Source organism: Prinia subflava, chromosome 1, assembly GCF_021018805.1.
Source record: "Prinia subflava isolate CZ2003 ecotype Zambia chromosome 1, Cam_Psub_1.2, whole genome shotgun sequence".
Lineage (NCBI taxonomy): Eukaryota > Metazoa > Chordata > Aves > Passeriformes > Cisticolidae > Prinia > Prinia subflava.
In genome coordinates, this window is record NC_086247.1 from 114879341 (window position 1) to 114892202 (window position 12862).

The 12862-nt window shown below is 41.1% G+C and overlaps 2 protein-coding genes across 3 annotated transcripts in view; one reads left to right on the forward strand and one right to left on the reverse strand.

Moving 5' to 3' along the window:
• Positions 1-1345: 1345 nt before the first annotated feature.
• On the reverse strand, positions 1346-7509 carry OXSM (3-oxoacyl-ACP synthase, mitochondrial). Of its 2 annotated transcripts, none has more exons than XM_063408809.1 (3): positions 7353-7509; positions 4373-5378; positions 1346-1946 (listed from the first exon to the last, which is right to left on the reverse strand). In XM_063408809.1, the coding sequence occupies exons 2-3, from the start codon at positions 5374-5376 to the stop codon at positions 1544-1546; spliced, it is 1407 nt and encodes a 468-aa protein (XP_063264879.1). In that variant the 5' UTR covers positions 5377-5378; positions 7353-7509; the 3' UTR covers positions 1346-1543. The 2 variants fall into 2 exon arrangements, with proteins under 2 accessions (XP_063264879.1, XP_063264878.1); XM_063408808.1 differs by lacking the exon at positions 7353-7509 and adding an exon at positions 7117-7324.
• Positions 7510-10744: 3235 nt separating this feature from the next.
• The window catches only part of NGLY1 (N-glycanase 1), a 31711-nt gene continuing 29593 nt past the window's right edge, over positions 10745-12862 (forward strand). The window contains 3 exon segments of the mRNA XM_063408810.1: positions 10745-10765; positions 10767-10909; positions 11992-12106. Of these exon segments, the coding sequence (XP_063264880.1) occupies positions 10745-10765; positions 10767-10909; positions 11992-12106 (279 nt within the window).

A 12862-nucleotide genomic window follows, 5' to 3' on the forward strand; every position in this document is an offset into this window, starting at 1 on the left:
ATTTGTTGCTGTTTTCCCTGACAGCAAACTCCCATACCCTGTCTCACTTGTATGCTTTCACATTTTCCCTTTGCTAATATATCATTTTACTTTCACGCTTATCCTTCATTAATCTGTTCTGGGCTGCATTGTTCTGTATGAACTCAGCTTCTGAAATAGTCTTAATCATTCTCTAACTACATTTTTCATAACAGCGTCTTTTTCTATTCAGTAAAGACAGCAAATGCAAAAATTATGCTGTTCAATATCAGCGTTCAGACCATTTGTGTAAATAATGAGATTTTAAGGTACAGCTCAGCCTCATGATAGCCCATTAGGAAGCTCATTCCAGAATAAAATTTACTTACAAGTGCAGCTACTTTTTATGTTGTTTAACTCTAGTGAGTTACTTTGCCTCCACTTACACAGGCCAAAGGCTAAGACTGAAAATTTCAAAAAGAACACTGGTGAAAAGTCTTTTAATGAACTAACCCACCAATGGGAATATTAAACTTCACTCACATCTGCACTATCAATCAAACCACTATTTGGCTAAGATGCTTGGCTGGTGCCAGAAGGAAGACAAAGCCCTTTACTTTTTCTTTGCAAAACTACACCTTCATCAATATGTTGGCTTTAGGTGTAGTTTAATGTTCCTGTTCTCTCAGAATTATTTCTTGAAGACATTTTTTTTTTCCTAAAAGAGGCCTCTTTTGACAAATTTTGCTAGTTCTGCTTTTCCATTTTGGCAGAAAAACCAAATACTTCCCAAGACACATATTCCTTTCTGTATAACTATTTTTGAAATCTTCAGTGCCATACTTGAATATCTACCTTCCTATGCTTGTGCAAAATCTCAGAACAAAACAGGTCATGACCTACTAATTCTATCTCTGTGCCACATGGAAGACGTACACGCCATACTGTATACATCCTTCAATATTAGCCCATGGCTAACAAAGAAGCACAACAAATGGAAATGAATAAAGATGAAAAGAAAATGGATCAATGCCAGAAATCTTATTAATGTCTGTCTATATTATTATAACACCTGAATAACACCTGTGTGGAAGTATGTACATAAATCTATGTACATAAATCTATGATATATGAGACAACTCACCATGAGGAAAAAGGCAGAATTCTATATGGGGTGGGTAACAAAGGGGAGCTCAGTCATAAACTTTGTATTACCATGTAGTTAATTTATCGGGTGTGGAGTCCCAGGTTGTCAGCCAGCCTCTCTTTTGTATGACTCCAAACAATTTCTTTGTCACATGCATAGAAAAGTTCTTTCTAACATAGTTTAACCATGTCTCCTGCTCTAGTCAAGAACAAAAACTTCATCACACAAAGAATAGATCTTTTATTTATTTTTATTGAAATGAGTAAAAGAAGTTCCCTCTTTCTAAGAGAATTACTGGTGTAAATGTTAGGGTGAATAAAGCTCATACGTATCAAATGGGCAACTCTCAAAGCCAAGAGAAGCTTACAGAACACACCAGAGATAGCAGTACAGAAAATCATCATTGCTGTCATTTTTTCACACCATTCACAGCATAAGTCAAACACTTGCAAAGCACAGAGTTGCATTAGTGCCACCAAAGCCAAATGAATTTGTGAGTGCTATACGCCGTTTGTCTGTTTTCCATTCCTGAGCTGTCAGTGGAACATAATTGAGATCAAACTCTGCCTCTGTTTTCTGTAAGTTTAAAGTAGGTGGCAAAATCCCATGGTAGCAGGACAGTGCAGTAAAAGCTGCTTCAATAGCTCCTGCAGCCCCCAAGAGATGTCCCGTTGCTCCTTTTGTTGAGGAAACTGCAATATTACGTGAGTGACCTTTAAAAAGTCTCTTGATTGCTTGATTCTCAGCAGCATCTCCTAAAGGTGTAGAAGTTGCATGTGCATTGACATATGTTACATCTTCAGGTTTGATCCTAGAATCTCTTATTGCTGCAGACATGCACCTAAAGAAAAAAGACAATAGAATACTGATTTGCCCAATGTGCAAACCCAAAGAAAACATATAGGTTGCTTTAAAATGTTTGTCAAGTGTGAAAATCTGTTTTAGCAGAGACATAAATGACAAGAGGTCAACTCATCTAACTAAGCACATTAGCATCTACATTAGGTACCAGAGGAAGACAATACAAGTGAGGCCCACTATAAAATCAGACTTGCTGTTAAAAATTCCAAAGCTAGGAAAAATACAAAGAAGAAAAGAAGATAGGAAAATCAGTCTCTACAGACTACATTAAAGCATCAAACACCATTTTCACAGTAAAATTTGGAAATATTTGAGAGAGAAATAACTCTCAGTATTATTACAAAAATTTAGATATGCTCTCCCCAACAAAAATACTGGGAAATGAAAGAAAAAATCTGCAGCTATCCTCCACATGAGCTTCTTTTGTATGCTTTCCAGAGACTAGAAAATATCAAGGAGATAGCACAAATCCGTATATTTCATTTCATAATGAAATTTACTGAAAGTCACACTCTTCTACTCCTGGTATGGTATGGTATGTTATGTTTTGTTTGACTCCTGATGACTTGTGCACTGTGACTGCTTCTTTAAAACATGTTTTTTTATTAAAACCAACCATGGAACCATGGAAGGATCAACACAGTTCCATACTGCAATTTCTCATAGATTTCCCTCAAAGAAGGAGATGAACATCGTCAGACATCTCAGACATCTCTCCTTGCACATAACAACAAAGCGCCTCTGAGCAAAAGACCACTCACCCTTTTGAAGTTTATGAAAAACAAGGAAATAAAACGAAGCTCAAAAACACATAGCACAGTCTTCTGGACAAATTTAAATGTCTCTGCTACAGCCTCCTACACTTAGAAGCATCCAGCTTAGCTTAGGGAGGAGGCCACTGACACTCACTGTCACTAGATAGTAAGCCAATATTCCAGCAAAAGAGATTACTGACAACTATGAGATAAATTAATTTAGTTAAATATATTATCTGCAATGAACTTATTCACTTAAGGAGATACCAGATTGCTTGTGTAGGACACTCTTTATATCCAAAATTCTGAGTCTGGCTTTGCCTCTCCTTTCCTGCTGGTGTATTCCAACATACATATTAGCCTCCAACAGAGTAGCTATTAGAAGATGACAAAAATATATTCCTCTGAATATTTCGATGTGGCAAATAAAATTCCTACAGAAAAGTGAGATAAGTACATACATTCCAGATTTAATCCATATACCACTGCATTAACAAAATACTGGCTTGAAGACAGTATTAAAATGTATTATCTCAAGGGTAGAAATGCTCAACATTTTGGTAATACTCAGATTAACTTTCTATTCTTCCTACTGTGGATTTAATTTATATGCTACTGCAATCATAAAATAAACCAAAATTCTATTACAATATATTGCCATATCATCTCAAGGGTAAACAAGTCTGAAAATATGAGATACGACACTTCTGATTACTCATCTCACACCTAACTCTGTAGAACAATTAAATATAAATCAAAGAGCATAGACAGAAACATGGTATGTTTACACTTCTAGAAAAATCTGTTAACCTTATAAAGATGCAAACACAGCTTTACAATACCACGCAAACGTTTGATCTGTTTGTGCAGTGATATATTGAATTTTGGTAATAAATATTCAGAATAAGGCAAACTAAATCTTTACTAAAGATCCCAATGCCAGCAATAGTACTCAGCCTACACGAAGCTCTCCAACTTACACATGTAGTTTAGCTGACAATATAATTAGGTCAATGATAATGATTAGATGAGTATCATCTACTTGTGAACTGGTTTTGATGAGATAAAACACTGATGAAGCTTTACCACTTCTCTAAACAATACTAAAGTGTATTTCTGTTATGCCCCTTCACCAACATTCTTAGCTGCACCCGAATGGAGAATTGAATATTCTAACAAACTAGATCTTCTAAGTGCTCTACAGCTTTCATCACCTGAGATTTCTTGCAACAAAACCATACTTTTGCAGGGGGGGGAGGGGTCTACCTTCTCAATGGAAAAAGTGAAGGAGAACCTTAAAAGATTCTATCTCACCACAAACATCTTGAAAAGAGTTTTCTATTGAGAGGTATTTATATAAACAGCTATGTGCAGCAAAGGAAAAATGTTTTCACACAGAGAAAGCTTTCATAACTCTGTGGAAAAAGGTTGATTCTACCGAGAACTGGCCTTCACCCTCCGACTAAAAAAAAAAGAATCAGGACACAACGTTACCAGAAGCTCTTTCATTTTTCAGATTTTCAAGCTTTTGGAATATTAATTCAAGATTGAACGTTCCTTCTCTATGAGAAAAATATACAATGACAGAAACAAATGTACCCACTACAATTAGCCTATGAAGTAGCCATTATAATCAACACAGTGCTCTTACCTGAATGCACCATCTCCCTTGGGATTAGGGGCTGTTATGTGGCAAGCATCACCAGAGAGTCCATAACCCAAAACTTCTGCATAGATCCTAGCACCTCTTTGTATGGCATGTCCATACTCTTCCAAGACCAGCACGGCCGCACCCTCTCCCATTACAAACCCCTCCCTCTGCGAATCAAAGGGTCGACAGGCTGTTTTAGGGCTCGAGTTAAAACTCGTGCTGAGGGCCCGGGCCCTTGCAAATCCAGCCAAAGACAAAGGGCTAATGCAAGCCTCAGTTCCTCCAGCCAACATGACATCAGCATCACCAGCAGCAATGAATCTGAAGGAGTCTCCAACTGCATGCGCGCCTGTGGTACAAGCGGTCGACACAGCGTGATTCGGCCCCTTCAGTTGGTATTTAATGCTGATATGGCCTGCTGCCATATTGACTAAAATCTTCGGGACAAAAAACGGGCTGACCTTATTGTAACCCTTTGTTTTAAATAAGGCAGCTGTGTCAGAAATTTCTTCCAGTGGAACCATTCCCATCCCAATGGCCACACCAGCAGTTAAGCGGTCCTGTTCAGACTGGGGAGACCAGCCAGAGTCCTTCATTGCAAGCTCTGCTGCACCGATGGCCATCACAGTGGCAGAACTCATGGATTTGATCTCTGACTTTGACACAAAGCTTTCTTCATTGAATTCGCCCTCCTTGTTTCCCCTTGGCACACACGCAGCAACTCTACACGGGATGCCTGCATATTCTTCCCCATCTAGCGATATAATCCCACTGCCTCCTTCCAGAAGGTGCTTCCACACAAACTGAGTCCCCACACCAAGAGGGGACACTAAGCCAATACCTGTCACAACTACTTTCCTTCGACATGCAGGCAGTGACTTGCTGAAAGTCCTTCTGTGGTTTTGTAAACGTAGATTTAAATTCAGACTCCGGAAATGAAGATTTGCAATCTTTAACAGATCTTGTGAGCACTGTGAGAACATGGTGGCAATTATCAAGCACATCCCTGTAAATGGAGTGGGGTGGGGAAAGACAAACACAACAGTAAAGCAGCCAATGTGGAAAACCTTCCAAGAACATTAAATTAATAACCTGCTTTTTACATGACAGCCTATTTTCAACCCTGAAGAAAGGGATATAGATTCTGTGTCTGTAATGAGGAATAGTATGAGTTATGGCAGATAATGGCAAAGAAACATGTTCACTTTGGGAATGCCTCCAGTGGGCTCTTCTAGCTTAAGCTGCTAATAAATATGACTTTGCATCACTGTGGACTGTGAAGCACTCTCTGGTTTTGCTGAAAAATTTCCCCTGGAGCTTTTACCACCAGCTGGCTGGAGGCAAAAACAACAAGCATTCATACTTCTAAGGGAAGAAGTGTGTGTTCGCAGGTAAAGTGTATGTCCCACTATTACCAAGCAGAGGATATCATCATCTCAACCTTCATGTCAGGCAGAATGGTCTAGAAACCTCAAAGAGGGGTCAATAAACTTGTCCTGGTTCTGCTACCAATGTAATTACACATCTAGAAAGACTCCTCTTTCCATCTCCACCTACCCTTTATCAGCCTTAGGTTATCACGCTGTCAGGGGACAGTATCTCAAGTAGCTTGAACAAGATGTGAAGCACAGCACCACCTCTGTTGAAGGTAACACCAGCAGACCCCACATAACAAGAGGCATGGCAAGCATGGCAGAAGGCCTCTGCTGAGAACAAGGACTTGAAGAAGGAGCAGAGGGCTATGTCCAGCAGTGATGGTGCTGTACTGTGCCATAGTTCCTTCTCCTTGCCTTGGCGACTGCCAGGTCCAGAGCCAGTCTGATTACACACATCTGACATGCCGGAGCAGGGCAGAGGCTGCAGTATAGCTCTGCCAATACCTACAACACAAGCTTCAACTTCAGGTTGCCTGCTTTTTGCCTTCACCAAAGAGCAAAAGAGGTATGTGAGGGGTATGTACCAGCTTACCAGCTCCTTGGTAAAATGAAGAGAGCTGTACAAAGACCATAAGGGGCTGCTGGGCACTTCTGCTAAAATACCCAGCAGCATTACTAAAAAATGTCATGGAACCACAGAAAGGCCTGGGTTGGAAGGGACCTTAAAGATCATCTCATTCCAACAATCCCTGCCATGCCTCGGGACACCTTTCACCAGACCAGACAGAAGAGACCACCATACAGCCTGGCCAAGAACACTTGGGAGAGGGAATAAAACTAATTAAAACCCCACATATTTTATATTATACATATTCTATGCAATTATTAAATCTAATTATTGAAAAATATTTTTAAAGGAGCCTGTTTTAAATCCTGACCCAAATTTGCCATTTCAGGTTTTTAAGCCACTTAGCCTGGACTCTATACAAGAGGCAGTGTATGTGTGTATTAAATATATATATAACATATTATGTATTATATAATGCAAACTACATATATAAAAAGAATATTCTATATATAAGATAGAATATTAAACACCTCTGTAGTCATATTATATGCATATTTATAATGTATAACGTTTCATAAATACAGTAGATATGTTGTATACCATATACAATGTGTAAGATAATGTATTTTATACGTATTATTATACATGCGCATAATGATGTATAAAGTATTTCATCAGGGTATATACATTTATCTCAAAATGCACATATAATATGACTGCAGGGCTCTGTACGGCAGCCTTTACTGGAATGCCGTCACCCGGTGCCGAGCCATCGTGTCCGACCCCACAACGCCGTATACCTGGTGTGCGGAAAAACCAAGCGCAGGATAATTTCCCCCGGGAACAAGCGCTACCGAACCGCCCCAGCTGTTTCAAGGCCAATGGCAACTTTTAGCGTGTAAACCAGGAGGCAAACCCCAGCACCACGGGACCGCCCAGCGCCGCCATAGCCGGTCCGGCCCGCCCCGCTGGGGCAGCCTCTCCCGCCGGCCCGTGCTAAAACCCCCGCCTCCCCCTCCACAGCCCTCAGTGATACCTCCGCCGGCCGAGCTCCCCCCTGCCCCGCGATGGTTCGCTCTGCCTCCCTCTCCCGTTCCGACGGCGCGAGGCCGCACCACTCCGCAGGTGCGGGGGGGAAGGAAGGAGGTGTGCGGGTGCGCGCGGCCCACGGCGCTTCCTCCCGCCTGGCCCCGCCCCGCGGGCGCCCGTGTGGGGGCGGGCGGGCAGCGGGGTCGTGGGAATAGCCCAGAGACCGGGAAAAGGCGATGAAATGATCTCCTCCCAAGCCAAGTGTTTCAATCATGGAAAGGAGGAGGAAAAAACAACAGCAAAAACCAAACCAAAACAAACAACCCCCCAAAAACCCCACCAAACAAACCTAAAAGCCTTCAAACAAACACTCCGGTGGAGCAATATGCAAGACCTTGTCCTGGACAGACTGCCCTGGCAGAGCATAAAATGTTTGTCAAAGTCTCATCAACAGAGAATTAATGAAGTAATTACTTTGTGAGTTTATTTGTTAGGTGATACCTTTATATCATTTTAGTATACAGCAGTAAGAAAACTGAAATAAATTTACTCCCACACAACACAATAATGTTTATTAGTTGCAAACACAGCTACTTAAAAATACTAACTATAGCACAGTAATGGGGCATGTACTGCAGGAAAAAGGAGAGAAAAAAAAGCCAAAAAGGAGATAAATGCAATATTTAATAAAGAAAAAATAAACATGTGGGCACTTTTTTTTTTTTTTTTTTTCTTTTTTTTAATGCAGAGCCTGCTTTTAATTTAGAAATAAAATTCCTTGGGCACTTAATGCATTAGCAATTTGTTGGAAGTTGGCACTTGATTTTCTAAATTTTTCACACTGCCTATGACTACCTCCAAAGCATTGTTTACAAATGCCATACTGAGATGCATTACATATTTATATGCGTACATGTACAGCAATATAATTTATATTTCCTAAGGCAGCCAACATTGACAGTCACATGCCTACATGAAGCACATGGAAAGGAAATTAAAAGCTGACGTAGCAACCAAGGAATGTGGCATCATCTTAAATTAAAATTTTATTACTTTGGTACTAGTTCCATGATCCTGAGGGCTGAAATAGTAACTTTTTAACTATGATATTAGGAGTAATAAACATAATCTCAGCTGTTATAAATGAAAAGCTTGACTTGCCAATATATCAAGCAACATAGGCAATTTATTAATTGGTTCAATAAGAGTGAGCAAACAGTGCTGAGTGTGTGGGGAGTCACCGCCCCACCAACATGCACAAATGATCCTCTAGAATATCTGTGTTCTTATACCATCCTATGAGCTTCACATCTATAAATAATTTTGCAAAGTTTCAATTATTTTCTTCATGATGTGGCACAAGTCAGCACTTGTGGTTTTCCGAAGATCCGTGGGGGAGGTGGTCCAAGGTGGTCTTCTCATCTCCCATTCTCTCTTTACAGTCTACTGATATTATTTTTGATTATACATTTTGCTTAAGTAAGTAAAAGTGTTTAGCAAGTGTGTTACAAGGTGTGTCCTTTTCTCTTGTGTAATCTTTAAAGTCTCTTAGAATAGATATATTTCTGTGGTGAGCCCACCTCTCTCTTTCTGCTCTACTTCTCTTTTTTCTGTCTATAGCTGTTACAAGTTCTCTGAACATAAAACTTTAAACTTTATATTTTAAACATTTACATTTTATTTGTTACAAGTCTTTAAAACTGTTAAACTGTTTGTTAGTATTTTACTACTATTTAACAGTCCTATCTTTAGCTATTATAAGGTTTAAAGCTAATATGCCCTCAGAGTATCTTTTATAGCCCCAGCCCCTCCCCCTCCCCTTCTTCTATCAGCTTCCTTTACTATTAAACATCTTAAAGCTTACATCAATTTCCTACAAACAATTATAATTTCATTCTTTAAGTTAACAAGTTAAAGGTTTAATTCCATGCTTTACTTGGCTGATCCTCTAAAACTCATTTTTATGATCATACCAGGCATTCATTTTATGATCTCTATATTTTTGACATGAACCACAGCGTGATATGTCACATCAGCAAAAGTGAACTGCCCTGTGTTAAATCTCAGCTTTTGTGGGGGATATGTACCACTATCTTAAAAAGTCATAGAAGCTGAGCAATGACCTGTCAGAAGCAGTCAGCAGAGCTATAGTACATTATGACTTACAAAATCAGAAGGCAGCTTGAAATTAAAGACCTCTCTGGCTCAGAACTCTTTAAAACTGCAATCCTAATAAAGCAAATCTCCACGGGCCTTTGTGTCCAAGGCTCTTCACCACAGTTCTTTCAGCAGCAGCACAAACCAGACGTTTAGAAGAAGAAGACCAGGGTGGTTTTGCTTCTCTGGGAAGGACTTTGGGTAGCGCAGGGCAGATGTCGCAGCAGCGGTGCAGTGACATTCCTGCTCAGGCAACCCAGGTGAGCCTGAAGGTGTGGCACCCTCAGTATTGTCAAACCAGAGCAGTACAAAAGGGGATTTATATCATTAATGATGTTACTGCCTGCCAAGGGGCTCCTGATGTCGCACAATATGGGACAGGTAAACATTTTATTAAGAAATTACGTTCTTTGATATTTGATCTTTGTATACTTTCAAGCCAAATTAAAGAAGACTTAATCAAGCTCTAACTTATGCCCAGGAGTTAGAAAGAGAAATTGCTTGTTGACACCATTGCTTTTTTAGGACTCCACATGTTTCAATGAGAAACCTCAAAGAGGTGGAGGTTTACAAAGCTTGGGAAGAAGGATGTACCACTGACAGTGCGCACGAAGAATGCAGAACTCATTGGACACAAGGACATTTAGCAGAACTCCCAAGATGAGGAAGAAACTAGCCAAGCCAACTCAGCAGCTGTGCTGGGATCAGCTCTGACTGATAAAAGATAAAAGATAATTCTGGCACAGGGAGTTCGCAACAAAAAAATGAGGATGTGGACTGATCAGCATAAGAAGTAAGGGAATCGTTTAACCAATAGAAGATTGCATGTTAATTAATAAGAGAATTGTTTAACTTGTATCCAATGAACATTAATGCCTTTGTTTGCTAGAATGTATAAATAGTGATAAATATTGGTTGTTATCGTGTTGGCCTTGTGCAGTGAGTCGCTGCAGTGACATTCCTGTCTGTGCAGATCTATAAATAAATCAAATACCTCGACCCTGCGCGTGGATGGGCCCCTTGCACACGGGTGAGAGAAGCTGCTTTGGGACGCCGAGAGCCCGGTGTGACCGGGAGCTCCCACTGCTCACCATTAAACGCGCTCGGGCCCTTTAAGGCCCCATGCCATGCGCCGGCTGTGGGCGCGGGGGCTGCGCGCCGTGACCTCACCTACTGCGCATGCGTCCAGCGGCGGGCGGTGCTGCCCGGCTGAGGGCGGGGACCTCGGTGCTCGCACGGCGCATGCGCCTGGCGCAGCGCCGGGAGCGGGCGGGTGGCGATGGCGGCTGCCGTGGGGTTCTCGTCCTCGCTGGGCTCTCCCGCCGTGAGTGAGCTGTGCCAGAACAGGCGGGAGATCTTCCTGGAGGCCTCACGGCTGCTCCTCACTTACGCTGACAACATCCTCCGGTGAGCGGGGAGGCCGCCCTCGGTCCGCGGGCGGTGCTGCAGGGTCCCGCCGGTCGCTCCCCGGCTGCGCGCGGCGTCTTCGGTTCTGTTGTGTAATATCGGAGTTCAGAAGCATCTCGCGTGTTTTTGTTGTTATTTTAAAATTAATGTTGCTTACCTAGAGTTGTAGTGTTCTGGTTTTCTATTTCTTTATTTATTGCTGCATGGTTTGTTTTGAAATTTAAGAGTTTGTGTTAACCACAAAATTATGCCTTATTCCCGATTCTCCATCTTAGGTGGGTACTGAACTACCTAAAAACAAGTGGGTGCACAGCAAATAATTTAACTTGATTTAAACTTCATTTTTACTTCATTTTTACTTCCCTTTATTTTTTTCTCTGTTTTTCGTTTGCCCTTTGCCTCTGACTTGGCAAGGTTGGTACGAAGAGTTAATTTTAGCTGAATTTCTGCGAGGTGGCTCTGTGGGGTGCACATACACGCCGGTACGTGTGATTGACCTTGATGTCTTCCAGCAGCTCGAGGTGTATGGGCTGCCCCTCCCTGTCTATATCTGGCTCGTCAACCGCTTGTAAAAGGTGCTGTGTGACAGAGAATGGCGAGTCCCGGACTGGCTTCTTTTAAAGAAAGAGGCGGGAGAAAAAGGTTTATAAAAGAGTTCAGAGAGGAAAGGGGAACTGAGAGGTAGCACAGAGACCACAGTCGTTTCACTCACGTACTAGGCAGTTTAGCACAGCTTCCATGGTGGGACTAAAGCCATCTAGCATTAACCTGACGGGTTCAATCAGAATGTACCAGGTATAGGAGGATGTGAAGTTGTCTCTAAATGTCACTACAGACTTAGCCCTGCTGCGTATGGCTACAAAACATGAATTCATGAACATAACTTGCAAACTAAACTTTAGCACCCACTGGTAAGTCTCTGAGTTAAGTACGAAAAGACATTTACAAAGTCAAAGTTCTATGTAGGTTTCACCTAAGTGATGTACATGAAGCTAAACTTAAAAAAAAATCATAGTGCAGTTACCCAGCTTTTAAGTGTTTACTGAATTTGCAAATATAATTGTAACTTTCAATTTGTTCAGGAATCCCTATGAGGAAAAATACAGATTAATTCGGATTGGAAATCCAGCATTTTCCACAAGGCTGTTGCCTGTCAGAGGAGCAGTTGAATGTTTATTTGAGATGGGGTTTCAAGAGGTGAGTATAATGTAGTAACTTCAGGTGTCTTCATTAGTTTACATAATAAAATTTAAAATGGTATTTTTTTCCTGCTTCTCTAGTTGCAAGGCAGTAGATTTTAGGGCAGTTGGTATTTTCTTTCAGTCCTTGTCTGCAAATATCTGTAGCTAAGGAGCAGAGAATTTACATGTGACTGCTTCAGAAAAATGGTGAGCTAGCCTGTTGCATACCAAGATTTTTTTTTTTTTTTTGCTGCTCAGGCACACTGCTGGTTTACTGAATGGCAGGATATGTATCCATGCTGGCACAAATGAAGTGGTGGGAAGCAGGGTGGAAACCCCTTCTCTTTGTAGCAATCTGCTGTTAGGTGAATGTAAATGAGTGTTGAAACTGCCATTTTAAAGAGAGGAAAAAAAATTTAAAAGCCCTGCTCTTCTTCATGTTCCTACCATCAGAAGAGCCCTGTAGTGATTTAGATAAGGGAAGCTGATCTGATTAAAATTTGGTCTTCCATAACAAAACCAGAAATATTTTTCAGCCAATTTACAGTGCAGCTGCACAAGTAATGGTGTTGTCATGACAGCAGTGAAGGGCAATAGACTGACTGTTTTAGCAGTAGTAGTAGGAGGGTGAGTCCTTCCCTTTTAAAAACTCATTTTTAAAAGTTATGAAATGTTATCCTAAAATAGTATTGAGTGGCTCTTCATTCTGTTGCAGTCAGAAAGATGTATTTCAAAGATTGCTTTCTGTTCTGAAGTGGTCCCTCTCTTGGTG